At 50.2% G+C, this 26145-nt stretch overlaps 4 protein-coding genes across 8 annotated transcripts in view; 1 reads left to right on the plus strand and 3 right to left on the minus strand.

Annotated features, from left to right (window-relative positions):
• Positions 1-15660, plus strand: part of LOC117654219 — a 44356-nt gene extending 28696 nt beyond the window's left edge. The window contains exons 6-30 of one of the 2 annotated variants that reach the window (XM_034400481.1): positions 8880-9232; positions 9319-9467; positions 9577-9720; positions 9811-9960; positions 10083-10221; positions 10311-10439; positions 10517-10664; positions 10753-10872; positions 10961-11051; positions 11143-11315; positions 11402-11628; positions 11708-11771; positions 11906-12756; positions 12835-12997; positions 13093-13311; positions 13411-13550; positions 13634-13706; positions 14036-14204; positions 14291-14442; positions 14534-14677; positions 14868-14987; positions 15084-15132; positions 15211-15228; positions 15307-15392; positions 15469-15660. In XM_034400481.1, the coding sequence (XP_034256372.1) occupies positions 8880-9232; positions 9319-9467; positions 9577-9720; positions 9811-9960; positions 10083-10221; positions 10311-10439; positions 10517-10664; positions 10753-10872; positions 10961-11051; positions 11143-11315; positions 11402-11628; positions 11708-11771; positions 11906-12756; positions 12835-12997; positions 13093-13311; positions 13411-13550; positions 13634-13706; positions 14036-14204; positions 14291-14442; positions 14534-14677; positions 14868-14987; positions 15084-15132; positions 15211-15228; positions 15307-15374 (4053 nt within the window). In that variant the 3' untranslated portion in view covers positions 15375-15392; positions 15469-15660. Of the gene's footprint in view, positions 1-8879; positions 9233-9318; positions 9468-9576; positions 9721-9810; positions 9961-10082; positions 10222-10310; positions 10440-10516; positions 10665-10752; positions 10873-10960; positions 11052-11142; positions 11316-11401; positions 11629-11707; positions 11772-11905; positions 12757-12834; positions 12998-13092; positions 13312-13410; positions 13551-13633; positions 13707-14035; positions 14205-14290; positions 14443-14533; positions 14678-14867; positions 14988-15083; positions 15133-15210; positions 15393-15468 lie in introns of both variants that reach the window. The other variant, XM_034400480.1, reaches the window with a different exon arrangement.
• LOC117654223 lies at positions 691-8583 on the minus strand. The gene is made up of 3 exons (XM_034400493.1): positions 8314-8583; positions 3678-3851; positions 691-2400 (listed from the first exon to the last, which is right to left on the minus strand). The coding sequence occupies exons 1-3, from the start codon at positions 8414-8416 to the stop codon at positions 2063-2065; spliced, it is 615 nt and encodes a 204-aa protein (XP_034256384.1). The 5' UTR covers positions 8417-8583; the 3' UTR covers positions 691-2062.
• On the minus strand, positions 15552-20436 carry LOC117654220 (flocculation protein FLO11). 2 transcript variants are annotated; one of them, XM_034400483.1, is made up of 9 exons: positions 19919-20436; positions 19562-19693; positions 19247-19401; positions 18979-19158; positions 18512-18889; positions 18337-18432; positions 17972-18247; positions 17522-17667; positions 15552-17429 (listed from the first exon to the last, which is right to left on the minus strand). In XM_034400483.1, exons 1-9 carry the CDS (start codon positions 20017-20019, stop codon positions 16599-16601), a joined length of 2295 nt encoding a protein of 764 aa, XP_034256374.1. In that variant the 5' UTR covers positions 20020-20436; the 3' UTR covers positions 15552-16598. The 2 variants fall into 2 exon arrangements, with proteins under 2 accessions (XP_034256374.1, XP_034256373.1); XM_034400482.1 differs by having other exon boundaries at positions 18512-18892; positions 19919-20434.
• A 215-nt stretch (positions 20437-20651) lies between these two features.
• Positions 20652-23003, minus strand: LOC117654222 (sentrin-specific protease 8-like). Of its 3 annotated transcripts, XM_034400489.1 has the most exons (5): positions 22765-23003; positions 22551-22624; positions 22190-22398; positions 21657-22103; positions 20652-21521 (listed from the first exon to the last, which is right to left on the minus strand). In XM_034400489.1, exons 3-5 carry the CDS (start codon positions 22373-22375, stop codon positions 21429-21431), a joined length of 726 nt encoding a protein of 241 aa, XP_034256380.1. In that variant the 5' UTR covers positions 22376-22398; positions 22551-22624; positions 22765-23003; the 3' UTR covers positions 20652-21428. The 3 variants fall into 3 exon arrangements, with proteins under 3 accessions (XP_034256380.1, XP_034256383.1, XP_034256382.1); XM_034400492.1 differs by lacking the exon at positions 22551-22624 and having other exon boundaries at positions 22665-22801; XM_034400491.1 differs by lacking the exon at positions 22765-23003 and having other exon boundaries at positions 22473-22704.
• Positions 23004-26145: the final 3142 nt, after the last annotated feature.

The raw sequence follows: 26145 nt of genomic DNA on the forward strand, positions 1-26145 counted from the left end.
GTGTGCGCTGTCATTATTGTGGAATTGGGCGTCGTTTGAAACGGCTGTCGTTCCTCTGAGGCGCGCTGCCGCGTGCGAATGCGTGTGTTGAGGGCTGGTGACATTTCAGCAGCCGTCTTGGGCGCGCCGGCCGGCCGGCAGGGCGGAACAGGCAGCCCGCTGGCCGAGATGGGAGCAGCCAGGCCAGCAGCGCGCCAGCAGCAGGCCAAAGACCTGGACTGGCCGGGCGCGCCTGATTGCCGCTGTCTGCAGCAAACTGCAACCGACCGACCGGTCGTGTTGGCTGGCTGCGGCGGCGGGGCGGTCCAGCGGCTGCCTGCCTGGCTGCCTGGCCGCCCTTCCGGCCGGCCGGCCCCCCGTGGACAAAGATGGCCGTGTCCTCGCCGTGGTTATCTCGCCGTTCGCTCACTCCATTCATCCGGCTGGGCTGTGGCGCTGTGGGTCCCGCGGGCGCATTGTGTTCCGAGGGGCCGGCGGGCCGAGGGACTCGAGATTCGCCGCGACAAGGGCGGTCTTTTCGTCCGCGCTGCACTGCAGCCTGATCGCTGAGAAAAGGGGGGGGGGGAGGCAATTAGGCGGAGTGCAATTTGCACGCGCCGCGCGTCATCAAGGACTCGATTGTTGTGATGTTGTGTTGACGTTGGTGTGGGCGGGAGTAGGGCGGGCGAATGAAAAAAGCGTGGACAGTGGTGTGGTGGTTCAACTTTGTTTATTCCAATCATCGCTTCGCTGCGCTGCGCCTGCCTGGAACAGCGGCCGATTGTCCCGCCGGCCGGGACGCTGGCAGTGGACTGATTCCAGCGACGCGTCGCTCTGTCTCTGTCGCACTCATGCGGCCTCCCGTACGGGTGCGAGAGAGACGGAGCGACGAAACGACTCTTCTGAATGACTCGACAGGCGTGATGATTATTGCTTATGATCATTGGCAGGTGCCCAGAGGTGGGGGCGACGGCATGACCCATTGTTGGCAGGGCGGGGCCTTGCCGGCCTCGCCGGGCCTCGCCGGGCCTTGCCACGGGCAGAGAAAAAGCTTGCCGCCGCGGGGGGTTGAACCCGGGCCGGCTCGCGCCTATTGAGGTGAAGGACCGCGGGGCGCGGGCCTCGACGGCGGTTGACACGGCGGTGGAGGCCGTGCGCATCACAGACTTGGAAACGTCTCCAACAGTCGTCTCGAACAATAAAACAGAAAAATGAAGAAACAATGGCGTCTTGTTTCTAGTGAGCGGCACTGACCTGCGGCTAATTTGGCGTTGCGGTGCCCGGTGCGGTGCCCGGTGTGGCGCGGTGCCGTTACGGCCCATCTCGCTCGCGCACTTACTCGGCACTTGGCGAGCCGCGGCACCGCGCCGACATTTACACACTCGAACACGTAACTCTACTTTCACACTCACAAACAGGCCGCGTGCATACACGCACACACTCACTCACTCGCACACTGACACTAAGGTGGAGGCGCACTGGCGTGCTAGCCACGCGTCCGATTGTCACGCGAAGGGCGCCGCGTCGACGGGTCCTCCGTGTCGGGAGGGTTGTTGGCGGCGGCGGCTTTTCCGGGGTTGGCGTCGACTCCGCGGTCCACGCCGACTCCGGGCGGCGGGGCGCTCTGGCATGAGGAAGTGAACGGTGGGTCTAGGGCCGGCCAGCCGGCCAGCCCCGGAGCGACGCGGCGCCTTGGCGGTGCCGCTGGGGGCCGGCCGGCCGGTCGGACTGTGAAGAAATGAGGAACCCCGCGTCGTCGGTTTGGCGAGGTTGGCCGGAGCGTCGCGACGCCGCGCTCACCGCGGGACGACGCCGACGACGCCGACGACGAGGAGGCAGGAAGCGCGGGCCTCGTGGTCAAAGGGCGCCCAGGGCTCGGCTTGGGTTTTGCTTTCGGTTTCCTCCAAATGAGATAAATAATTGCCAAGTCTGCCACCGAGGGGGCAACGACTCGCGAAGGTGCGGCCTGCCGCGGCCCGCTCGCGGTAATCCTGCGGGGTGGAGTGGCAGTGGCAGGGCGCGGTTCCAGCGGATTAGCGAGTCGTCGCCCGCCCGGCGCTTCGCTCTCGCTCTCGCTCCCCCTTCACGTGAAGATGTCCTCGACGAGCTGCTTGTCGATGACGCGGTGCGGGCGCGTGGGCGACAGCTTGGGCGTGCCGTAGAGGCGCGCGTTGATGGCGTAGAGCTGCGGCGACAGGTCGCAGCGCACGTTGAACCACCAGTCGCACACGAAGACGGCCTGCGAGAACTGCGTGCCGTTGGGGCACAGGAACGTGGCCTGGCGCCCGTCGATGTCGCAGTAGTGCCACGCCTGGCAGCGCGTGTCCATGTCGGCGAAGAAGCCCGGGTACTCCTGCTCGTCGCAGTAGAAGTTGGTGTAGGGCACCACGCCCAGCACGGGGTAGTCCGTCCCGGGCCGGCCTGGGGACACAGAGAGCAAGCTTACTGGCACCGCACTGGAAAAGTCGGACTGCCATTACATTTGTGCGGTATGCATATCCCTCCCTCCCCCCAGGGCGTTTCGTTGCGGTGCGGCAATGGAGCCCTGTGCTTGTCGACGTACGTTGCCGGCGGCCCGGCCTGGCCCGGCCCGGCGCGAAGATGTCTGCCTGCACTGTGTATCATTCCCTTGGCGCGAGAATCCGCTTTGGAAACAATCATGGCATTATGCGCGCGCGCGCCCGCAGTGAATCAGCGATTGTTTGAGTAAACGGGCTGGGAGGCAGTGTGTGTGTGTGTGTGTCAATGTGCGTACATGCGCCGCGCGGAATGCTTTGGAGTGTGAGCACACAATGTGGGCCTTTTGGCGCCGGGCTGCGCCGCGCCACCCACACACGCTCACCCGCACTCGCAGACACACACGCGTCGGACATTTGGGATTCTACACCCTGCGCGTCGGACTTACGAAAAGGTGTTGCACATGTGTGCGTTCGTGTGTGTTTGTGTGTGTACGCTCGTCCGTCTGCGGGCTGTGTGTGTGTGTGCCACGCTGTGTGGGCAGGAGGAGTGCCAAGGCCCGGCGGTGACACATGACTTGCGTTGTATTCTAATTGGTGCGTTGTGACTTGCTGTGCCGCGTCTGCCGCATGCAGTGTAGTGGGACTGACACAGTGGGACGCTCCGGACCGTTCGAGTGCTAATTGCCAAGGGGGCTGTAACACGGCAAGACGGTTACGGTGTGATGAAATAAAATGGCAGCGTGCGGAGGCTCTCAGAAAGAAGGCCGTCGCGACGTTTGTTGTTGTTTTTCGCGCTGTTTGATTTGGCTCCGAAATTAAATTTCGAAGTTGAAACCCTCGTCGGCGTGGCGGACGGGGCCAAGGCTCTGGTTCCGGACCCGTGGCGGCGGGATGGCTGGATGGCTATCATGACGACGTCCTAGCGCTCGCCCTGCACGGGCCCTATTAGAATTGTAGCGTCTAGACGTCGGGCCGTCGGGGGTAGGCCTCCGAGGCGATGATGTGTCCGTCAGTCAGTTTCCGACAGGGCGGGTTGGCCCGGCCCGTCTCGCCGAGGCTCTGCTCCGCCTGACGGCCGAGCGCGTCGAGCGCCGCCAACACAATGGCCCGGCGTCCACGCCCCCCGGACGGCCGGACGCCCCCGGGTCGCCTGCTCGTCGGCGCCCTTGGCCGTGACGGCGACGAGGAGGATGAGGAGGAAGGAACATGGCGCCCCCTTGATGGTGGTGTCGGCCTTACCGGGGATGGACTTGCCCAGCTCGAGGTACTCCTGCACGGAGGGGCTGAGGAAGCCCGGCGGCACGCGGCCGCGCTGGTCGCCCCGCTCGTCCAGGCTCTGGTCCGGCTCGGCGTGCGCGTCGTCCACCGAGGACGCGCGTGCCTTCTTGACGCTCGCCCCTTCCTCCAGGCCGTCTGCAACAAGAACAGGGTCGTTAGCGTCCCTAATCCTCGTGGCCGCCGGCTGTGCCGCCAGTAGATGAGCAGCGTGCGGTGCGTGCCGGCCGTGCCGCGCGCCGCGTGGAGGTTGCGTTGAGCGATGGCCAGTAAAGGGGCGTCGGTTATCGGATGGCGCGCCGTGGCGATGGCGCGGACGGCTGGAGAAAAGTGGAGGTCGCAGCGTGCGGCGCGAAGCGCGAGGACTGTGCGAACGAACACCAAGCCGCGCCAAGCGCGAACGGGGCCTTGAAGACGCACGGCGCGCTTCGGGTGCTGGTCGCCGGCGCGGCGGCACGGCCACGCGACACGTGTATCGCAGTGCGGTCTTGTTGGACAAAGGCGAGCCGCCAGCCGCGCAGCCGCGCTGGGAAAGTGGGCGGCGGGCAGATCGACGCGGGCAGTGTCGCCGCGTTCTGCGTTCGCGGGAAGAAAGACAGGCGGGCTAACAGCAAACAGCGGCAGCCCTTTCGCTGGCTTGGTGCCCCCGCCAGCCCGCCAGGCTGGCAGCGCGGCCAGGGCCCCGGGGGGCACGGACCACGCCCTTGCCCGCCCTTCACGCCGCTCTCTGGAGTTGCCGACGCCCGCCGGAGACTTGAACGCCGGCGAGGGACAAGTGAGCAGTTTGCAAAAGGGGACAGGGCTGAACAGGCCAAACTGCGTACCGGCCGTACCGGGCCGGGTCGAGCTTGTTGTGCGTGTGGGCGTGGTGCCGGGCTGGCTGCGCGGCTGCGCCCAAGGCGCTGCGCGGCGCCGCTCGGCCTTGGCGCGGTCGGACGCGCGGCCCGCTCGGCCCGGCCAGCTGCTGGATAGGATTAACATTCGATTTGCCCGGTCGCGGTGTGTTCCCAGAGTCCCCCTGCCAGCCAGTCCCCCCAGGTGTGGCTCTAGTTGTTGCTGGGGTAATCAAGCCGACCCCCCGCCAGAACAGCTTGTCGCTCTCTCTCTCTCGCGCGCCCCGACGGAGATCCCAAAGAGTGCGACAGAGAGGCAGCCACGAAACGACTCGTGTGCGGATCGCGTATCTAGCTGGCCACGGATTTGCATTGGTTTGTCCCGGAAGGACAAACGGCCTGGATCAAGGCCTGGCTGTCCGCGAACGAGACACCGCGCGCCTCGCCAGACGGCGCGGCGGCGCTCCATCTCGCCGATACGAAAACGTCTATTAGCATTTCGCGGCGGGGGTGGGGCTCGCGCTCCCGCCGGGGGGGCGGGGCGGTGTGACCCGGCGAGATCGCGGGGCGCGATGCTAACCATAGCTCACGTGTCGGCGGCCTGCTGGGGCTGCGCAGCCGCGCGGCAAGTGGGAGAAAATCATAATGAGCACGGCGGGGTCGAGCTGGCCGCGCAGCCCGCGCCGCGTCGAGGACTCCGAGTGCAGTGTTTGGGCCGGGCCGCGACTGCCCGTGGCCCCCGGCCGATTCGGCGGCGATAAAGGCGTTCTCGGGCGCGCCGCGCGGTGGCCGCGGTGGCCGCGGACCCCGCTACCAGCGGTTGCCACGGGGCGTGCGCCCCGGTGCCCCTCGCCGCGCCACGCCCGGCCTTATGCACGATTCCTATTGGGTGCAGAGGTCACCGAGAAATACACGGACGGCAGCGCCAATGGGTTGCGCAACGGCCGCCGTCCAGGGCGGCCTGGGCGTTGGGCGTTCCTGTCCACTTAGTCGGGTACATATTTTATCACTTCCTCCTAATTGGTTTTATTATTGACTGGTTGATGTGTGCCTCGCAGGGGTCTGGCCGGCTTGTTATATGGTGCCACCCAGGTCGCCACGCGCGCTGCTGTGTGTGTGTGCGTGTGTGTGTATGTATGTGTTTTTGTGTGTGTGCGTGCGTGCAACGAAACGTGACGGTCTCGTTTGCGGCGGGGGCCTCGCGCGCTCGGCACGCTGCTGCCGGTGACGTGACGATAACGTGACAGGACGATTGTGCGTCGTCGTCGACGTCGAACTGGCGCGCCACGCGGGCTGTGGCCAGCCCTGGTTGGCGTGACGTGAAAATATGATTGACGTGACGAAACGTGTGACGAGTATGTGACGGGGCGTGGCCCGCTGGCGCCCGCTGGCCGTGTGGTGCGGTGTCGCCATTGTCCGCGGCGCGCTGCAGGCTGCAGCCGCGGCGGTAGCGGCGGTAGCGGCGGTAGCGGCGGGGCAGCTGTGACGACAGTTACTGTGCGGCCGTGACCCGCCAGGCCGTCGGCCAGGCCATGCAGCGCGGCAGCGCCATGCAGGCTGCTAGGCTGCTAGCGCCCCGTCTCGCCCCGGCTTGCCCTGGCTCGGCGCGCCGCGAGGCAGGCGTACCCGCGGCGCATGTGTGCCGTACCCGCGTACCCGCCGCCGTACCCCCGCTTACCCCCGTGCTCCGGCTCGGCTCGGTCCGCCGGCGCCGGCGCGGCTCTGCAGTGCACCGCGTCGGACTCGGCTCGTCACCGCGGCAGGCCCAGGCCCTGAGAGGCCTGCTTGCACCGCGCCGTCGGCCGCCGCTGCAAGTGCACCGTCCCGCCCGATTTGGGAGTTGGCGGCGGCCAGGCGGCGAGGAGAGGAGGGCGCCCTTCTCTTGCGGACAAAGGCGTCGTCTGCTCCGGTCGGGCCGGCACGCCGCGGCACGCGCGGCACGCCCTTGACCGTGGCGGGGCGGGGCGCGGCGAGTGTCGGCCCCGAGACGTATGGGGTCGTCTCCGCCACGCCTCGGCCACGCCACGCCACGCCCGGCGACATCGCGAAGCGCTTTGTTTCGGAATCGCCCCGCCGCTGTTGTCCGTGTTTATGATCGGCGGGACGGGTCTCGGCGGCGCGGCTCGACGGCTTCCTCTTGGCGCGGCGGTGCTGGCGCGGTGCCACGCCGTCAGGCCGTCAGGTGAACGGGGGGCGCATCGCGCGTCGCGCGTCGCCGGGGAGGGGAGGGGAACTCTGCAAGATTTGCGAGGGCGGGCCGGCGAGCCGCGGACTCTGTGAAGACGACGCGGAGGGTGCGGGACAGGGCCTGACTGGTGCGGTGAGGCGGCGACGCGACGGTCTGGAGTGCAGCGTGCTCGGGCTGACATCACCGCGGGCAAACGCCGCGTCCACATCGGCGTGGTCTGGCGTGGCGCCCCGCCGCTCACTTTCTTGGTTTTGTGGTTTTGTTTCTCTCGGCCGACGACGCCCGGTGCTGCAACGCGGCGAACGCGGCAGGCCGATGGAAAGCGCGGGGGCTTCCCTCCTCGACTTGCCATTGCAGAAAAGACAATCCCGGCTTGCCTGCCTGCCGGCGCTAGCGCGGCCGTGCATCGCCCTGTCTCCGTGGCCGTCGTCGTCCTCCTCGCGCCCGTTATTTCTTTTCTCTCTGGCGTGATCGTTTTTTGTTGTTTTTTTCGCGCGTTTCATTTCGCAACGCCCTCCTCGATATGAAGGCGTGAAAATTCTCGCGGCGTTGTGGAGCGACATAAAAGTGGTTGCTGCGCGCTGCGCCGTCATAAAGTGGTTGCGGCGCCGTAGGGTGTAGGGGCCGCGGCCGCCCACCCCGCCCGCCGTCTGGAGTCCGCGGTGCGTCGCGGTGCGTCGCGGTGCAGCGGCTGGCGTGGGCGTACCGACTCGGAGTGAAATCTCCTCGCTCACATTCACTGTAAAGGACGTACCGCATAAGTGCGAGAGAGACAGGCCGACGGAAGCCCTCCCTTGCCTTGCCTGTGTCCGTGCCGTATCGGAGGCGGCCTTGTCGCGTCGCCCTGTCCGATTGTCGTGTCACCCCCGCGCCCGCTTGCCGCCCGCTTGCCGCCCGCGCCTCACTCGCACACTGACCGGCTTCCTCCTCTCCTCGTCGAGAGCAGGAAGGCTCGGCGCGGCCTTGAAGGGCGTGACCGGAAACTGGAGCACGCGACCACAAGACGGGGAACATGACGCCGCCAGGCGACTCACTCGCGGCCGCGGATCGGGTTCTAAATGGGCGCCACTGTCAATGCTGCGTGCGGGGCCGTGCCGCGCCGTGCCCAGGGCCGTCAATAACGCGACGCATCCAGGACGACCGCCAGGCCGAGAGGCACGAGAGGCTAGCCACCGGGCCGGCGACCGTTCGCCGAGGGCGCGGGACCGCACTGGCACGTGCGCGTCGACCGGTGGGCGGACGACGTCGGGGCCGCGATGCCACGCGCGGGGCCTTGGAGCGAGGCGGGGCACGGACCAAATGAACCTATTGGCGGATCGAGATGACCTCACTCGTGGGCACGCCCTTGGTGCGTGTTTGAGTGTGTGTGTGTGGGCCGCCGGGTCCAGGACGGGGCTTGCTCTGCTCGCCCTACACCCGTTTTTACATCACTGCGCGCTGATGATGGCGACGGTAGTCGAAAAAGAGCGTTTCTGCGTCTGTTCCCCACAAGCGATGGCCGCGGCCGTTGCCGGCTTGCTGCTCCCACTCGGTTTGGCGGGGCCTCACTGGACACTTCAAGGAGTATTCGGGCGCGCACCTGACAGGATGAGCTGGAGGGCGATGAGGAGCAGCGGCGCCCCTATCCTGTAGGTCCACGGCACCCTGGTCCCGGAGGCCTTCCTGGCCACGGTGGCCGTCATGGCCGTCAGGGCGTGCCGCCACACACGATGCACTCCACTTGACTGCAGTGCCGGGTCGGCTTGCGGTGATGTGCGTTGTCGCGACAGCGGGCCGATGACGCTGGTCGTCGCGGTCGCGGGCTGGCCGTCTGCCTCTGTCCAAGTCTAGTCCGGCCCGCTCGACTGCACGGCCGGCGACTCACTGCCATTTCGCGTCCACGGCGCGGCACCGCGGCCTGCCTGGGCTGCCTGGCGCGGGACTCGCGGTGGGGTGGGGCGGCGGGGCGCCCGTCTGGATGCCTGCGCTCTGCCTACCCCGCCACGCCGCTGCAGGCTGCAGGACGCTGCAGACGAGGGAAGTCCCGGACGGAAGGGAGGTGGCCTGGTCTAGGAGCTCTAAGGGGATGCATCCCTCGCACCGCCTTGTTGGTGTTTGTGTTTCTATTTTGTATGTTTGTCTGACCGGTGTGACAATGTGTTGCAGGAGGCGCGGGAGTTGTCGCGCGGCGGCTCGGCCCTCAAGGCCAGGACGGTGCTGGCCGCGGCGGAGCGCGACCTGGTGCAGCATGCGGTGCTTCTGCACGGCCAGCTCCAGCTGCAGGAGGGCAGGGCGGCGGCTCTTCTGGCCGAGAAGCGTTCCGAGGGCGAGGCCCGCTGTCGCGACGTCGAGGCGAGCTTGGCGGCGGCTCTGGCCGAGCTGGGTGACGCGATCAAGGCGGCGCACTCCTGCACGACGCCGGAGAACTTGCCCACCGCGGACCTGGAGGCGGCGAAGAGCCGCCTGGACAGGGCGCTGGCTGTGCCTTGCCACTTGGTGCACGGAGACATCGCAGCTCAGTAAGATACACATTACTGTATCATTGGTTTGTTGCCATCTACATCTACATAATCGTTTCTTTCATTTTCTGTTTTATTTCGTTTAGGGTTCGTGTGGCGTTTAGAGACCAGCTAAATGACATTATTAGTGTCGATATTTCGAAAGATGCGATGATGTGCCTGTCGACTGAGGAGGATCTTCCAGCATCTTATGTAATTCCTCCGTTGGATGTGTCACCTGACTCTCTGGAACAAAGTTAGCCCAATATTTGCACTCCTGTCACTTAATCATAGTTTCGGTTGTATTTTTGTTCTTTATTTAAAAAGAAAATAATATCTTTGTGGCATTTTTTTTTACATTCTAGACCAGAGTAACAAATCTTTATCTTCTCAAAACTCTACGTGCTCATCACAATCTTCAACTTTCCCACTACTGGTACCAGCGGGTATGAAAACTACCACCAAAACATCCCTTCAATTTTCTGATCCATTAAATGTGTTCTCCAGAGGTAAACTTTCTTATTTTTTTCTCTTCTCTTTTAAACTTTTGGAATGCCAACGTTGAAATCTAAATTTTGCTTGTTTGTTTTCAATATTAGAGTCAACCTCTGGAGTAATCGTCACTCACATTAAAAATCCGTCCGAGTTTTATGTCATCATGGCATCTGCCCATGAAAAGCTGACAAAGCTATCCAAAATCATCAGCAAATTTGCTATGAAGTCTGAACCTGCCAGATCCATTGAGCATGGTAAGAGTTCTCAACTGCGCATTTGATGCTCTTCTTTAAGTTCAACTTTTTATGCTTATCTTAGAGGGGTTGCGTGATTGACTAATTGATTGATCTCTGAAAACTAAAATATTTGTGTGCAGGCAAACTATATGCTGTAAAGGCATCAGACAAGTCGTGGTATCGAGGAATAGTTATACCAACTGAAAATAATAGAGAAGTGCAGGATCATTACATTAAATTTGTGGACTATGGAAGTATTGAAAAAGTTACCGGTGACATGTAAGTAAAAATTTGATTATAATAATTTTGTGCTGTCAAGCATGTTTGGTCATAGTTCTCCATCATTTACACTATCTGCTGTTTTTTAGTATAAGGGAACTACCCTGTCAGTACACAGCACTCCCTGCTCAAGCAGTGAAGTGCTCCTTGCTTCATACATTTCCGCCCAGTGGGCACTGGGATCAAAGTGCACTGAATGTAATGGCAAAATTAACGCAGTAAGTTGTTTTCTGTGGGTTTCATAAATTTATCAACCTATAGATTTTGAATTTTACAGCCTATATGTTTTTTGCAGAGGTATTTTGTGGATGCATGTGATGGAAACTTCTCCTGACAAAATCCAGGTAGACTTGTTCCCTATGACAGGCGACGGTTCAGCGCCCTCATCCCTTCGTGACACAATCGTTCATCTAGGGGTTGGTTCGTTCCAAGAGGCTGGGGAGGTAACTATTAATATCTCCCACAGTTATTAATGCCTGGTATTCCTTCTCACCTTTTATGAATCTTCTGTCTTCCTGATGTCTGTTTAAGTTGCCTGCCGTTTCCTCTCAGAGAAAATACCCTAAACATGCTGATCTTCCATTGGGTGTGCTGAATGGACATGTTCTGATTTCATCATGGCTTACTCCTTCTCACTTTTACGTACAGAAGGTGAAGAACATTTCTTTTTGTATTATCTGTGTGTGTTTGTGTGTGTGGATGCTGTGATTCGATTTATATTTGTTTTTCTATCTGCTAGGATCTAAGCATCACCAAACACATTTCGGACATGATTTCCTCTTATCTTTCTGTGGAAGACAATGAAAGCAGACCAGTCAATCCCTACATTGGTAAAGTTTCTTTGTCCTATTCTTTGCTATTGCTGCCATATGAATGTTTTTATTTTGCTTTCTGCTTTCAATGTTTTTTTACATGTTTAAGGAATGCCCTGTCTGGGAAAGTATTCTGATGGAAATTGGTATCGAGCCCGCATCACAAGTTTAAGCACACCTGGATATGCAAAAGTTTTCTTTGTTGATTATGGAAACTCTGACATTGTGGATTATGGCAAGATTAATTATGTACCTGAGAGTTTATTACCTATACCAGAGCTGGTAAGTGAAACCACATTAACAGACTATTTGATTTTTACAAACATAAATTATTTCTCATTATTTTATTTTATTTCTTGTCTTTTTAGGCTGTGCCATGTTCTTTACATGAAGTGGCTCCATTGAATGATCATGGATATTCGCCAGAATGTTTGGAGTACACTAGGCAATTCGAAGATACGCTTTTGAAAATGGAGGTAGTTTCTCAGGAAAAAGATCATTACAAGGTCTTCCTTTACATGGTAGAAGAAAATAACACTCTTTGTATCAATGGCCTCCTTGTCCAGAACAAATTTGCCCAAAGCACTGGCCACAGGTAATGATGGGTGCCAACAAACACAAGTAAGTTCTGTGACACAAGGTATTCTCACTACATTATTTTACTTTTATTTCAGGTCCTTGTTATCAGAATATCAAAAGGATGAAGAAGATTTAATTCTAGCCAAGAAAGAACACAAGGTACCCATAATTTCATTGTCTCCCTTTATTAAAAACTTTCAAATAGGGTTGTTGAATGTCTACAAATTTTCTGACGGTTGTGTTTGTGTAGTTGTGTACTTTCATAGGAACAAATTTTTTTATTTTTTTTGTAGGAAATGACTTGTAACATCAGACTTTCAAGCCGCAGAAAAATATTGAACAAGCATCAAATTGGATATTTTGACTCCTCAAACTCTGATGAAGACAGTGCAGAGAAATTGCCAAATACTAGAATCTGTAAAACCACTGAAAAGAGAAACAGATTTCTAGAAAATGAGGATGAAGATTTATTGGTCACAGAACAAGAGAACAATGAACAGAAAGTACTCTCGCAGAAAGAGAGAGACCTGATTTCAAGTGAGGCAGATAGTCTTGAAGAGTCATCTGGCTCTGTTTCTAGTAATTGTCTTGGAAAGTCATCTGGCTCTGTTTCTAGTAATTGTCTTGGAAAGTCATCTGTTTCTGTACCTGGTAATGGCCTTCAAGAGTTGTTTGTATCTGTTCCTAGTAATTGCCTTGAAGAGTCATCTGGTTCTGTTGAATATTCAGACCAGCAAGAAGCTGTTGATAAAGAATTGATCAGCTCTGAAAAGATAGATGGTTCTGTTTTGAGTAATTATTTAAAATCAGAACAGCCTGATGCTTGTGCAATTAAAAGAGGCCAGGAATCAGTCAAGCTGTTACCAATTGGTATTGAAGCTTTGAATGAAAAGTATGATTGCAATCGTGCTTATAGTACAGATGAGAAGTTACACACTCCACCAAGTACATCAAAAACTTGCTCATTCAAAAAAAATTTTAAAAGGCCTTTTAGTTCTGTCCAGTCCAGACTTAAACAGGCACAGAGTTCAGTCATCCCAGCTCCTCATCGGTCCCCAGTAAAAGAACAGGTTGTGATTTTGTCGGCTGAATCACCAAGCTGCATTTTTGTCAGGCGCAAATCAGAAATGTTTAAAGTTGAAAGGTTTGTTCTCATGTCACTTTGCGTTCCAAAAGATTATATTTTAAAAATTAAATTTCTTACCCCTGTGTTTGGTTGTAGCATGATAAAGAATATGCTACATTTTTATGAGGGCGGTGGTCTTCTTAAAGAGTCATTGAACTGGCGCCCAGATGTTTCAGAGAAGTGTGCTGTGAAAAGTTCTGTGGACTCTAAATGGTACAGAGCAGTTGTGTTGGATGTACTTTCGGATTCACAGGTTAAGGTAAATTCCTTCGATTTATTTTGAATTATGTCTAACATGAATAGTTCCATTTTTATTCATTTTTCTAATAATTTAAAAAAAAAAATTTTTTTTAGGTAAATTGTAAAGATATTGGAAGAATTGACATAGTGTCATCAGATTCTATTCGAAAATTAGCACCAGTATTTTTGCATGGCATGGATGGCTCCATCAAATGCCATTTGACCAATGTCAAACCTGCTGGTGGCAATGATGCAGCTTGGTCGTCAATGGCTTGTGATACGCTCAACGAAATTCTGAAGGAGCACAGCTTTAATCTGTATTTTACAAAGAAGGTACAAGACAGTTCGGGTTTTATTTGAAATACTACCAGAGTATTTAGTGGACTAGTGGTCTTGTGTGTACAAGTGTTTTATCAGTATTTTCTTTTTCAGGGGGAAATTAAGGACAAATCTATACCAGTATTATTATGGGCATGCAACCTAATAGCAGAACCTCTGGAGCCTAGCAGAGAGCATTGGTTCACAATAAACCAATATCTGGTTGAAAGAGGAGCAGCCCTCCCTATAGACTGGTGTGCTTGGCATAATACCTTTGTAGTTAATTTTTAACTTCTCATGTTAATATCTTCTCTGATTTTTATCTTATCTTCTACAGGTCACTTATGGCTGAAATTTCCCCTTGTGACTACAGTATTGTAGAGCAAGATGACTCCTATGGAGATCTGAAGGTAAGAACAAGCTAAATTTAGAAGCGGGTTGCTCAATTTGTTTACGTCCTGCTCAAATAATATCAAGCAGCACTCTGCCATCCCCTTTCTGCATGTTGTTCTTTGTTATGTCGATTATTAGTTTTTCTTGTGGTCTTAAATATATTAAATTCATAAATTGCTTCAAATACTGTAGTTTGTTTTTATCTTGTTTGTTTCATTCTTGACTCATTTTTCTGTTATGCAGTAAGCAACCAGTAGTTTGCTGTGTTCCTCTGCCACAATTTTTATAAAACTAACCCACTGATATTTAAAAGTCTTTTGCATTTATCTATGCTATTTATTATCAGGATTTAAACAGCGAAAGCAGCACCGAGAACGATGGAAGTGATGGCGAGGGGGAGATTCCAAAAATGAAAGATAGCTGGCTTCCTGCTAAACAGTTCTTTTCTGATGAATTTGAGGGCAAGGCCTCTTATGTGGACCATGATGCTTGTGTTTATCTCCAAGATAATGAAGGTATTAGTCAATCTCATTTCCTCTCGTTTCCTTTTGTTCTCCTGCTATAAACTGCTGTTTTAACTGTCTTATTGTTAAATTTGTAGATTCAGAAGCACTTAATAAAGTTTGTAAGCGTTTGAACCGAATGTTTGTGGAATCAAAACCAGGGCCTGAAGATGCCTATTGGTTTGAGAATCAAATGTGTTCTGTAAGGTACCATGTGGATGGCAGTTGGTACCGAGGGAAAGTCATAAAGGTGATTCACCTCTAGTTAAATCTAATTATTTTCCTGTTAGCTTACGCTCTTCCTTTTCTTAATTTCTATATGTACTTCCAATTATTTTCAGTTACTGTCGAACAACATGTTAATGGTCCAGCTGGTAGACTATGGTAATGTAGAGGAGTGCCGATCAGTTGAAGTCAGGAAGAAAGTTGTTTGTCGAGGCATTCCTATACTTGCTCGCAAATGCCGTGTAAGAGGATTAAAACCGGTATGATTTCTTTACCATTGTATTTCTCTTTTTTTTCTATAGTTAAAAAGGACCCCTTTTGCACTGAAAATCAAAAGGGGGAGGGGGGAGCAAATGTGGATTGGAGGAGTGAATTTGATCGTGTAATCTTGTGCTTATTCAAAGGAATACCTTCTGATTTTCCTCTCCTCTTCCCCCTCTCATTGTTCAGGTCAGCAAGGATGGAAGTTGGGATCTCCATACACTTGACATGCTTCACAACCTTGTAGTGGATCAGCATTGCATTATCAGAGTGTTGAGGGAGCCTACTACTGAAGATGATGTACATGTGGTATGAGGATGAAATATATTGCTTTCAAAGTTACTTTTAATGCTCCTAAGAATGGTCTATATTCTGTGACTTGTATGTTATTTCCTTCTCATTTAGGTGGACTTAACTGTGAAAAACCAAGGCAACATCAAGGACCTTTTGGCTGGTAAATTATGTTTTAAGTTGTTTTAATTATTATCATTGCTTTCTCTTCTCCCTTCACTAAATCCAAGTTTGTTTTCAGCAAACATTCGTCTATCAGGTAGTTCAGTAAAACCCAAATTTCAAGCAGTTAAATCATTTCTAAGTTCTAAATTCATGCCTTTAACTTACTTTGAAGCTGGACCATTAGATGACACTGCTGAATCTGTATCAACAAATGACAGCAATGACATCGAAATAGCTTGAAGCAATCATCCTCCGCATGTAAGATGGTGAATGGTCTCAAGTTTGTATTTGTCATCTTGTGGTCTTTTTCAATTCATGTCTGTCTGTTTTTCAGGAATTGCCTGGAAGCTGCTTAACTAAGTGTATGTGATTGGCTGCATATAAGCTCTTAAGTTGGAAAAAAATGAAACTTAGAACTATCAAGTAAAATGCATGTTTAAAATAAGAAATACAGTTTGAATAATTTGATTACAATAAATCGTAATTTCATTTGTACTCTGACCTAGCATTAAAATATTCAAACAAATTTGTCAACATAAATAAAAATTTGTTAAAAGATATGTATAAAAATGACCCTCTTCAAGTAGATGACTACTACTTGTACATATTATAAGTATATAACAGGAAATTGAAGTAATCCTTTTTTAAGTTTTTGCTTTTTGGGGGCATTTATTTAAGGTAAAGAGTAAGTTGTCATCTACTTGTAGAGAGTTCTCAGTCAATATCATCATCACCCAAAGCTGGAATTACAAAGTTTTTCATAAGTCCCATTGGACCTATTTAATGATCAAATACCACTAATCAGCTGCCTACACCATTTACCTACAAGTGTATATAGTATACATAATACAATGTAATAGTTCAAAATCAAGGAAATCTTTAAATTGGTAATTGTTCCATTTCAAAACATTTGAATGAGCTTATAGGAGATAGTTATTTAGTAGTAAATTGGATAATTGATTTAATGTATCTCCCTTGATCAACATTAGCAGCAAGTGGGAATTTTAAAAGGCTATTAGCTTAGTACAACTATGATACCATGAGGTTCAAAGATGGCTATTCAGTTCTCATTAATTCAGTCTTGCATGAAGAGTAAATTAATCTGAAAGCACCTCAAATTATTGAGAAGGTAACAATACATTATTAACACTTATGGCAATGACAAAGATTAATTAATATTGGAGAGCACATCCAAATCAACAACACAATAGCATGAAGGTCACTTTTATCAAATGGGTTAGAGAAAACCCACTAACTTGGGCACGTTATGTACTTAACATTATTGATTAATACTGCATTTGCAATTGAATCAAATTATAATACAAATGTTGTTTTTTTTTTAAATACAGTAATCACAGAAAATAATTTCAAGAAGCACAGATGTTTTTCTTGTACTTTGAGCTGACATAAAATTTCCAATTTCCCCCTTCCTTTTGTTTTATTACTTTGGCGAATGCAGTAAAATTAACTGCCTCCAAGAAGAGGATTCGAAGCCTCATCAGAATGGTCAAATTTTTTTGAGGAATTGTCCACCGAAGTAGAATTATTGCAATATTGAACACTTTCATAATTGGGTTCTTCATTGTGAACAGTTTCATAATTAGGGTCCAGTTGATTCAAAGTTACTCCCTCATAATCTTGATCAGATACTGAGCATACTTGAGAAGTACCACCTAATCTTACTTGCTCATAGCCTGGATCTTGATCTAGGAGGGCAGTCTTCTTGCTTCCAAAAGTTCTGGCATGAACACGCTCATAACCAGGATTGTCTTGATCACTGTCTTCACCTTGAACATTTTCCTTCTGCAAGCGAACTTGTTCATAGCCAGGATCATCCCCATCCTCTCTCCTAGCTACCTTTCGCGCTGCTAGAACCTTTTGATTCTGCCCCCTAGATATACTTGCATAGTCAGGTTCTTCAAGACAATCCTGTTTCCCAGCGACTTGCTCCTGGGAAAGCTTGGCATACTTAGGTTCTTTGTTCCCAGCTCGCATGCGTATATGCGCATATCCTGGATCCATCCCATCAACTTGTAACTCCTCATAATTAGGATCTATGTCCAATTGTGTACTTTTTCGAACAGTTTCATACCCTGGTACTTGAATATTTTCTTGTGGAATAGCCTCTGTAGCACTGACTGTCTCATAACCTGGATCGTTGCTTGCAGGAACAGTATCTGATGGTATTAGAGTAGAGAAGCGCCTTTGCGGTGAAGATGGTTGGCTTTTAGGACTATCTGTGTCTTGAGACTTTCCATCTGTCTCTTCTGCACTGCCTCTCTTTTTTTTAACAACCTAGCAAAAGTAAAAAAGAGGGAAAATGACATGTTGTGGTAACAAAAGAGTCCAGATTTCAAGAATGTTTAAATTCTTCATTGACTATGTACCTTTGCATACATATCTTCCAAACTGCATCCACCTTCTGGACTTGCCAGATTGGCTGGGGGAGGTGGAAGTGGAGAATTTGCAGGTCTTTTCTCAGGTTTTGGAGAACCCAAATTAGCTACAGAACTTGCAGCACTTGACGATGAAGCTGTTATCAAATGAAGAAATACATTGAGCACACACTTTCACTTCTTGAAGTGATACATTGTCAAAATGGTACTTGATATCAGATGAACAAGAGCGGCCGTGAATTTTCATAAGTTGCCCAGTCACCGCCTTAAGAAAACGCACAGCAGCTCTTGTTCTTCTGCAGGTAAACTCTTAAGAAACAACCCTGTCAATTACTTCATGTGGAAAGTTTACAGCCTGTTCAGCTAATCAGCACTGTTGAAGTAGTGAAGGGTCAGTATTTTACCAGAGATACCAACAGAAATAGCACATGTGATAAATACCTTGACGAGAGTGAGCTTGAGCCACATGTTTTAAACTGTCCACACTAGGAGGCTGAGGAGCTAAAACACCCTGCTGTGTGGGAACAGGCATTGGCCCACTTTGTACAGTTTGAGTCGCAGTGCTTGTAACATCCTCATGGTCAACAGTGTCAGTTGGTTGTGGGTGAGGAGTGAAGGTTGGCAGGGACACAAGGGCAAGAGGCTGAATTTGGGCATAAGTCTCACTTCCACTGGTGTACACTTGACTTGGGTCTTCGATCGCTGCATACATCTCATCTTAAAAAGGAAAGAAAGAATGCATCACAAATATTGGCATGCAGCTATTGCTAGCTTCTAAGGAGAGACAAGGAAAACAAGGACCTTACCGCTGTCATCTGATACAGTGGCATAATGTGAGTCATGAGGACGCTGTTGGCGAATGTTAGCTAAGGGTTCTCGTACACTGATGCTAGTGTATCCTTCTGTGGGGATCAAAATTTTAAAAAAAATCACAATTTGCTGATTTTTAATGAGGTGAGGGGCTACATAAAGAGCACTTACTGCTGGAGTCTTGTGAGTCTCCACTAAAATGCTGAACAGTCTGAGTTTGGGAGGATGCAATAGGTGGAGTCATGTAGGGTAGATCTTGATTTGCAGATATTCGCCCTGATATAGCCACAGCTGCACCTATGTCAGGTGTGGATCCAGGTGGAGAACACTGCAAATGACCCGAGTGAAGAGAGCGAGGAGAATCAGCCCCAGCACTATTGACTCCTGAGGAAATAGTAGCTTGGGGTGGTGTAAGAGAACCATGTGACAGAGATTTCCTCGTCCTTGGAGGTGGCACTGGATCTGACACATCTAATCTGTCTGACGGCAATTGTTCTGTATCTGGCTCTCTAGAGCTTGGTGGTCTTACTTGAGCATAAGGGTGTTCTGCTGCTGATAACAAAAATAAAGCCCTTGTTTAGAACTATTAATCATGTCAAGGTACACAATGGGTACTTCTCCAGAAATTAAAGACTTACATTTTTTGAGTTTATCATAGGGATGTTCTTTCCGTAACCTGGCATAGGTGGGGAATCCATCATCATCCAATATGTTTGGCTGGCTGATGGGAGATGTACCTTCACGAGTGCTCTCACTTTCTTCCTTACTCTCAGATGACAGTTCTCGAGGAACCAACTTCTTGTTGCGAGACTGCATACCTGAGAAATGTCAGAACTATTAGCTCATATTAAAATAATACTACAAGATGGGGAACCTCTTTAGTTATAATTGGGCAAAGAGCTTTACCAGGTCTTGCATTTTCTTCCACTGTCGCATATAATTCTGAGCCTGTATCACCCCCTACTTCTTGACTCTCCCAAATTACACTCCCATCTGGATGACGAAGATGACTAACATCAACAGGCAAGTCAGGAAGACTTCGGTTAGCAGATGTTGGGCACCTGAAGGTTTAAAAAAAAATTTATTGAAAGCTAGGTGAGCACAATAAAAATTATATGCAAAATAATTAGCAAATCTGGCTTCAAAGCAAATGAAATAAAACACACACAGGCAGTAAATGCACCTACAATTAAGAAATTACAATCTGAAGCATTTTATTACCTTTTGTTGGACTGTGAATCTGAGGTAGTCGCTACAGCAGTTGCATTGGGACCAGGCCACTGACCATTTTGACTGAATGCTTCATCAGGATTTGTTAATTTCACCATTCCAGCTAATCCTAACAACTCATTCCTGTCATAAAACAAAGATAAATTGTACTGTAAGGAACACCTACATGAATATAAAATAAAGATGACTGATACCATGATTTTCTTTCATGTGACTGTGTAAGAAACGAGACTGCTACAGTTGCAGTTATCTTAGGTCAGGTGTCAAGAGAGAAACTAACGAAAAGTGGTAATTTTAAAATATGCAGGCAGGTGACACACAAGGGTGGCACCCCGGTAGATCACTTACTTTGGCTCCGTCTTCCGGCATCCCCAGATGCAGGCCCACAAGGCACACATGAGGCAAACTGCTACTGCTATGGACACTAGCCACAGCATTAATCCTTCCATTGCAGTGATGCGAGACGGATAAAGGCGAGCGGCAGCGGCACCGAGACCGAGGGGCCCAGGAGCTTAGCTACACCCATAACCCAACTCAGCGTACCGCGTCATACTACTACTTGTCTCAGATTCCAGGTAGTGGATATCATTTCTAGGCACCCAGCGCCTTCACCCGTCCAAGATTATTAATCAAGATCATGGGCAAGAAATAATTACATTGACATCTCCAAAATCCACCTGCTTAGTTCTTTGATAGGAGCCATGAATGTAACGAAAACAACAACTCTTCACAACGGTAACGGTGAACGGTGACGGCAAGTGATGCTCTATAGACAACCTTACTAACCAATTTTATCTCCCACAATATCAACTTTGTCTTCATGCATTCGTTCCTTAATAAAGGTATTCATGTACGAAAAACAACAGCATTTTCAGGAATGAAAGATAACGTTTGAATCCTCAAGAATTTTGTATTACATTTTGTTTGAAACAGCGAGACTTTTTCTGGCGCGAGGTTGGCGAAATCACGTGGTTAAAAGGCATTCTGGACGTGGAAGATTTGAATTCGGTAACAGGACCGACTTGTACTTCTTTTTCATGTTCATTGTGGCTAAGAACTTCTCTCAAAAGGACACAAGATGGTCTTTCATTCATCAATGTTTATTAAATCTCGTCCTTTCTAAGAGGACAAATGATGACAGTGGTGATGGTGAGTGTGGTTATATGATATGACGAAAATAAATACATGATATTACGGTAAGGGTTTGACTAGCATTATTAGGAAAGAATAAGAGGAAATTTTACAGTTCATATAACTATTAACAACAACAGTTACTTATGTCTAGAAGGCCCATAATTTAATCAGTAACTTTAAAACCTAAATTCTGAAATTAGAATCATTTAGTTCTCAAATCAAATCATTCAATAATTTAAAATAAGTAACTATCACATTTACTTGATACTTTCTACACTCTGAAACAATCAGGAACCTTGCGCAGAAGTACAAGAATCACATAAATAAATTCGCTTGATCCTCTTCTTGAACAACTTAAATACACAATTGTAAAGAGTCTCTCTGCCAACATTTAGAAACGTTACCTTACATCTGCAAGGAAGACATGTTTTACATTTATCAATTTGGGTTAGTATAGTTTACTAAGTAGTTATAAAGTTTTTTTTTTTTTTTACTTCTCTCCAGAGATTTCCAGAGATCTCTCTTAAGATCGCGCACAGAAAAAGAAGCATTACTACAGTATGTGCTTTAAGTCAATGTGTCATTTCAATTAAAATAGCCATTATTGGTTCCAGAAACAGTCATATCACAATTTTCCTTAGAAGTCCTAATAATGCAGAAAAATATAAACACTTTGATACAATATCTCCTATAATCAACAACTAGTAATCCATAATTTAATATTTCATTTAGAAGACCCTGCTATGTTACTACTAGCTGGCTTCTTTGCTGATGATGTTCCTTCATCCTTTCCTGGATTCCTTTTTGCATCATTTTCCTGGAATGAAATTTAGATTCATCTGCATGCCAGAAATTCATCAAAATTCCAAAAATATTGCGTAAAGCTATGAAATTTTGTTGCTAATCAGGGTTTTTTTTAGTTTTTTTTTTTAGTATAATTTTATTGACTTACCGACTCTTCTTTCAAATGGAAGATAAGGTTGAGAACCTCTACACGTTTTTTAATCACTTCAGTATGTTTTGAGACACCACAACCTTCAACCCTGTTGTAGCGGGCACAGAACTCTGCAACAAGGTCCACATTGCAGAGCACATGGATACCACAGTCGTACCCATTTTTTTGTTGCAGCGTTTCAGCCTGCACAAACACTCCTTCCTCTGAAGTAGAAAGGTATTTACTAAGCTTGCTTGCTAATTGCTTAGCATGTTGGTAGTTTGAACCAGATGAAGAATCAAAATGAAAAAAACTATCTTCATTTTTACAAAAAACCAGTAAGCTCCAATGAGAACCTCCTGGTGATTCCACTTGGGTGCAGTCATTCACAGGAAGGAAAATAAAAGTCCGTTTCTCTACTTGCAGAGGATCTAGAAACACCCCCAATTCCTGACAGCGACTAACCTGATTAAGAAAATCAACAATTGAAAAGCCTTAATAAAATTGATTTTTAAGAGCGGAAAAGGAACACTAAGAGAAAAGAGACAAACCTTCAAACATTGGGTCACTTCTGGAGCAATAAACAGCAAACGAGTTTCGTCTTTATATGCAACATTAGACAGGTACTCGAAATAGAAACCAATTAAGGTGTCAGTCAGCCAGTGCGGTCCCTCCAAAATATCCACATCGCTCTGCCTAATAATTGAGTCATGAAAACTCAATACGATTGGATCCATGATGTGGTGTCATGGGAAATCACCTGCACAAAGGAGTACAAAAGTTGTCATCAATCTTGGATGGTTACTAAGGAACAATATAAATAACATATATTACATAAAAGAAACTCATGGGGAATGTCATGGTTAAAATAAGGTCGTTTGTTGGAAACTGGTAGGTTAGTGATCCACATACGTGTTTTGATTTGCGACAGTAGAGTGATATGCGGAACTACCGCGATAAACTTAAGTCCTTCGTTTAGGGGAAACCTGTCGAAACGTAGAAGTCTGTCTTAAATTAATAGCTCACATATCAAAACAAACTTGACAGGAGTCCACCGCCTTGTAAATCACACCAAACATCATCGATCCCATCCCAGATCCCAGCCAGCACAGCACGACCCACCTACCTTCCCCACGGCACAAACTGGCCGCTGGCCACTGGCTGGCGCCGATCGAAGAAGAGGACGCTTAGACACCTTACACAAGTTCACACTAGCTTGTTACTAGTCAGGCTTCAGTCTATCTCCGGGTCTCCATGGAGCCAGGGTAATAACACCAAACAATTCCCGCTTCCGTATTTCTGCTCTCGCTCAACATGAGATGTGCAAGCCAAAATTCAATAAAAATTTAGAAAATGGGAGTGACAATGCGTCACCTGTCCAGCGATGCTACTTTGCCTTCCCTGGGCTTCCTTTCTTGGCGAGATTAGGCGAGATGAAAGCTGCCGCGTTCAAAATGCCCGCTTTCCTTGCAGATCCCATTTTACAGGGCCACCAATGACGCCCTTTCTTCTCGCGCAACTTTAGTTTGAAATGCCACCTCAAAATGCACTTTAGAAAGATTTTTTGACAATAAAAAAATTTGCCATGGTGTTATACATATAGGTGTGGCAAACATGCAATGTTCGTTTTTAGAGTGGCGTTCATATTTTTTGTCGAAGTACTGCCGCTTGGTCCCGTTCGATTTCAATATGGCCGCCACTTCGGACTAGAACCGAGTTGTTTTGTTTGCGTTTTGCCTGTGAGGCCGCAGGTGTTAGAGAAAAACTGCGTTTTTGGCTTGTTTCAGCCGCTTGCGCCATGATATCGAACTCAGAAGCGGTAATTTGAGGAATGTGCTGCCTGCGACGACCAGATTGAAGCGTTCGAGTCATCAAAACTCCGCTCGTTTCTGGATAATCAAGGTCAGTAAGCACCCCCCTAAGTCCCCACTGTGTGGTGTACGAAAAACATCTATTTCTTCATATTTATTCCCGATTGTTTTGGTCTTACCCAACTATTTTTTATTTGTAAGGATTTTGCATATGTCTTTATTTATTACGTGATCATGTTCGGACCCTAGAGAAAGAATTAAAGTAGAACTATAGTTTGTCTGCTAACTGAACATTTGCTTCATTTTAAGACAAATTACTTTCCAGCTTACTGTCTTAATTTGAGAAGTTACAAAAATTTGATGTGGATATTTCTCTTAAATTCTCAAGCTTTGTTAGTTTGAATTTGATCATGATGAGTTTATTTTTGTGATATTGTATTAGACTTTTTGGTACCCTTCACAATGTAGTGTGCTCCTTTTGTTTTCACTTGCTCTGTGTGTGACCTTTTTTTGATAAATTGTGGTGCCAAATCACTAACTTGCTTTGAATTTTCCTTTCACTGTCCATATTTCCTTTCTGTGCGTTTTTTTTTTTTTTTTTTTTTTTTTTGAACAGGCAGATAACGTCAACTCAATTTTTTGGAGGGCAGAAGTGCCAGAATGTTTGACAACTCCTGCTTTCAACTGTAAACTTTTTCTCTGTGCACAGTAAGCAGATTGATTGCTGCTCCACAGACTGCTTCTTGACTTGGAATAATTAAAACAAAGCTAAAGATTGTCTTAACTGGATACTGAAATATGCCCAGATCTGGACATGGACATAACATCGTGCAAGAGTCTCACTGAAGTAATTAATTTTCTTTTGTGGCCAAAACCGGTGCGATGGACCTTGCTGTGGTCTGGCTGTTTGTGATGGAGTCTGCTGACCCTTCTCCTGTCTCTGTACGTGGTTGGTGCCTAGTTGCTCCCGGTCCTATTCTCATGCGGTCGAGCGAGGAGGTGGCGGAGGCGAGGTACCTGGTACTCGTCGCTCGGAGCGGCCGGTGCCGATGGCTTGCCGATGGTGCGATGCGAGGCGGGTCTGGACAGGTCAAGGGTACCGACCGCGGGCTGATTCCGAGCGAGAGGTCTCTCGCACTCGCACACACCGGGCGTATGCGTGTGAGACAGGCAGCGCGACAAGAAGCCTTACTCGGAAACAGTCAGCTGGTGGCGGTGTGTCGTTGCTGCCTCGTCCAGAACCTGATCGCTGGACGCTGGACTGCAGACTGCAGCAACGCGGCGCAGCGAGACCCCTAACCTAACCTACCCCTTGTGTGGCACACTGGCAGGGGCAGGACTAGGCAGGGCTTGCGTAACGCCGCAATGCGTTGCTGTTTGTCACCCAGCCAGCCGCCACGCTAGGCTAGGCCTCGCAAGCCCGGGCAGGGAAGCCTGGTGGCAGCATGGTGGCAGAGCGTGCCGTCCGTGCCGGGCGACGGCTGCGGGGCTGCCCGGCGCTTGTGTCGCGGTTAGACCTCTATCCTCCAGCCCTCCTTTCTCAGCGTCCCGGAGTCCCGGAGATTGACAGCCAGTCCGCCACTCTGAGTCCGGCCTGTCTCCACCAAGCCCCACCCTGGGCCGCGGTGGTCGCGGGGCCGCATCCGGCCAAATTAAGCTCAATCTGACTCCACCCACCCCCTTGTCCCTGCTCCGTGGCCAAGGTGGTACTTACAGTGCACGCCCCTTCCCTCTCGCCGGACTGCAGGCCGGACTGCAGGCCGCAGTGCAGTGCAGTCGAGTGCAGTGCAGTGAAAGGGGCCCGAAGGGGCCGCCATGCACGGAACTGTGCTGTGCGGCCGCACGCATGCACGCTAGAGGCCTTCCACCTGCTGCGTGCCAAGCGGCAGCGGCAGCCCCATGCGCAGCCAACGGCAGCCACCCCAAGGCAACCAAGTCCTTTGCGAGCTGTGCGCTGCGGAGCTGCAGACGAACGCAGTCTCGCTTTCATTACCTTTTCTCGTCTCTCCTTTTTGCTTCCCTTCTGGTCGAATAATCGACCACCTTCGGCGCAATGGACAGGACCTCGGCCATCGCGGCGTTGCTGACGTTTCAAAAACGACGCAGTCTTGTTTCGTCGGAGAGACCGACCCAATATTGACTCGCGCCAACTTGCACTGCGGCGGCTGGTGGATTGTTGGCTAGGCCAGGCCGTGGGCCAGGCAAGGCATGCCCGAGTTGCGGGGTTTCTCTGCCCCGGCTTGCTTGGCCTGCTCGACCAGCGGCACTACGTACAGTGCAGCAGCTGTGCCCCCAGAAGCCCTGGCGGCCCTGGCGGCCCTGGCGGCCCTGGCGGCCCTGGCGGCCCTGGCCCTTGTTTTGCACCGCAACGTGTCGCCTATCGCAGCATCGCGCACCGAGGACCGAACTACACTTGGCCACCCAAGCGCGGACTAAGGAAGGACAACGCCCCCTTGTCCCCTGGATAGCCACTCACTGCCCCTGTAAGCAGGCAAAAGGTTACGCTCCAGGCCGGCTGTGCTGTGGGTCCGCTACCGTCGAGCTGGAGTCCTGCAGTACGAAGGCACGCCACCGTCCTCTCTGGGCGGCCCGATGCTTGCACCATGCGTGCCGCCTATTGTTTGCCGCGGTATTTTTACCCGCCCCCTGGAGTGGAGTGCTGCGGGCGGCGACGCGGGCGACGATCTGACGCGAGT

This window comes from Thrips palmi, unplaced genomic scaffold (assembly GCF_012932325.1).
Source record: "Thrips palmi isolate BJ-2018 unplaced genomic scaffold, TpBJ-2018v1 HiC_scaffold_10, whole genome shotgun sequence".
In the NCBI taxonomy this organism is placed as follows: Eukaryota; Metazoa; Arthropoda; class Insecta; order Thysanoptera; family Thripidae; genus Thrips; species Thrips palmi.

What these genes read in the sequence shown, in the direction of transcription:
- LOC117654223 (XM_034400493.1), bottom strand. Translation starts at nt 8,416, where the DNA reads ATGACGGCCACCGTGGCCAGGAAGGCCTCCGGGACCAGGGTGCCGTGG. An exon ending in CCTCCAGCTCATCCTGTCAG is followed by an intron (nt 3,852 to 8,313) that starts GTGCGCGCCCGA and finishes TTCTTGTTGCAG; the next exon opens with ACGGCCTGGAGGAAGGGGCG. An exon ending in GCTGGGCAAGTCCATCCCCG is followed by an intron (nt 2,401 to 3,677) that starts GTAAGGCCGACA and finishes CTGTGTCCCCAG; the next exon opens with GCCGGCCCGGGACGGACTAC.
- LOC117654220 (XM_034400482.1), bottom strand. Translation starts at nt 20,019, where the DNA reads ATGGAAGGATTAATGCTGTGGCTAGTGTCCATAGCAGTAGCAGTTTGC. An exon ending in CTATGATAAACTCAAAAAAT is followed by an intron (nt 18,893 to 18,978) that starts GTAAGTCTTTAA and finishes TTTTGTTATCAG; the next exon opens with CAGCAGAACACCCTTATGCT. An exon ending in CACTGTATCAGATGACAGCG is followed by an intron (nt 18,248 to 18,336) that starts GTAAGGTCCTTG and finishes TTCCTTTTTAAG; the next exon opens with ATGAGATGTATGCAGCGATC.
- LOC117654222 (XM_034400489.1), bottom strand. Translation starts at nt 22,375, where the DNA reads ATGGATCCAATCGTATTGAGTTTTCATGACTCAATTATTAGGCAGAGC. An exon ending in AAGTGACCCAATGTTTGAAG is followed by an intron (nt 22,104 to 22,189) that starts GTTTGTCTCTTT and finishes TTTCTTAATCAG; the next exon opens with GTTAGTCGCTGTCAGGAATT. An exon ending in TCCATTTGAAAGAAGAGTCG is followed by an intron (nt 21,522 to 21,656) that starts GTAAGTCAATAA and finishes ATTTCATTCCAG; the next exon opens with GAAAATGATGCAAAAAGGAA.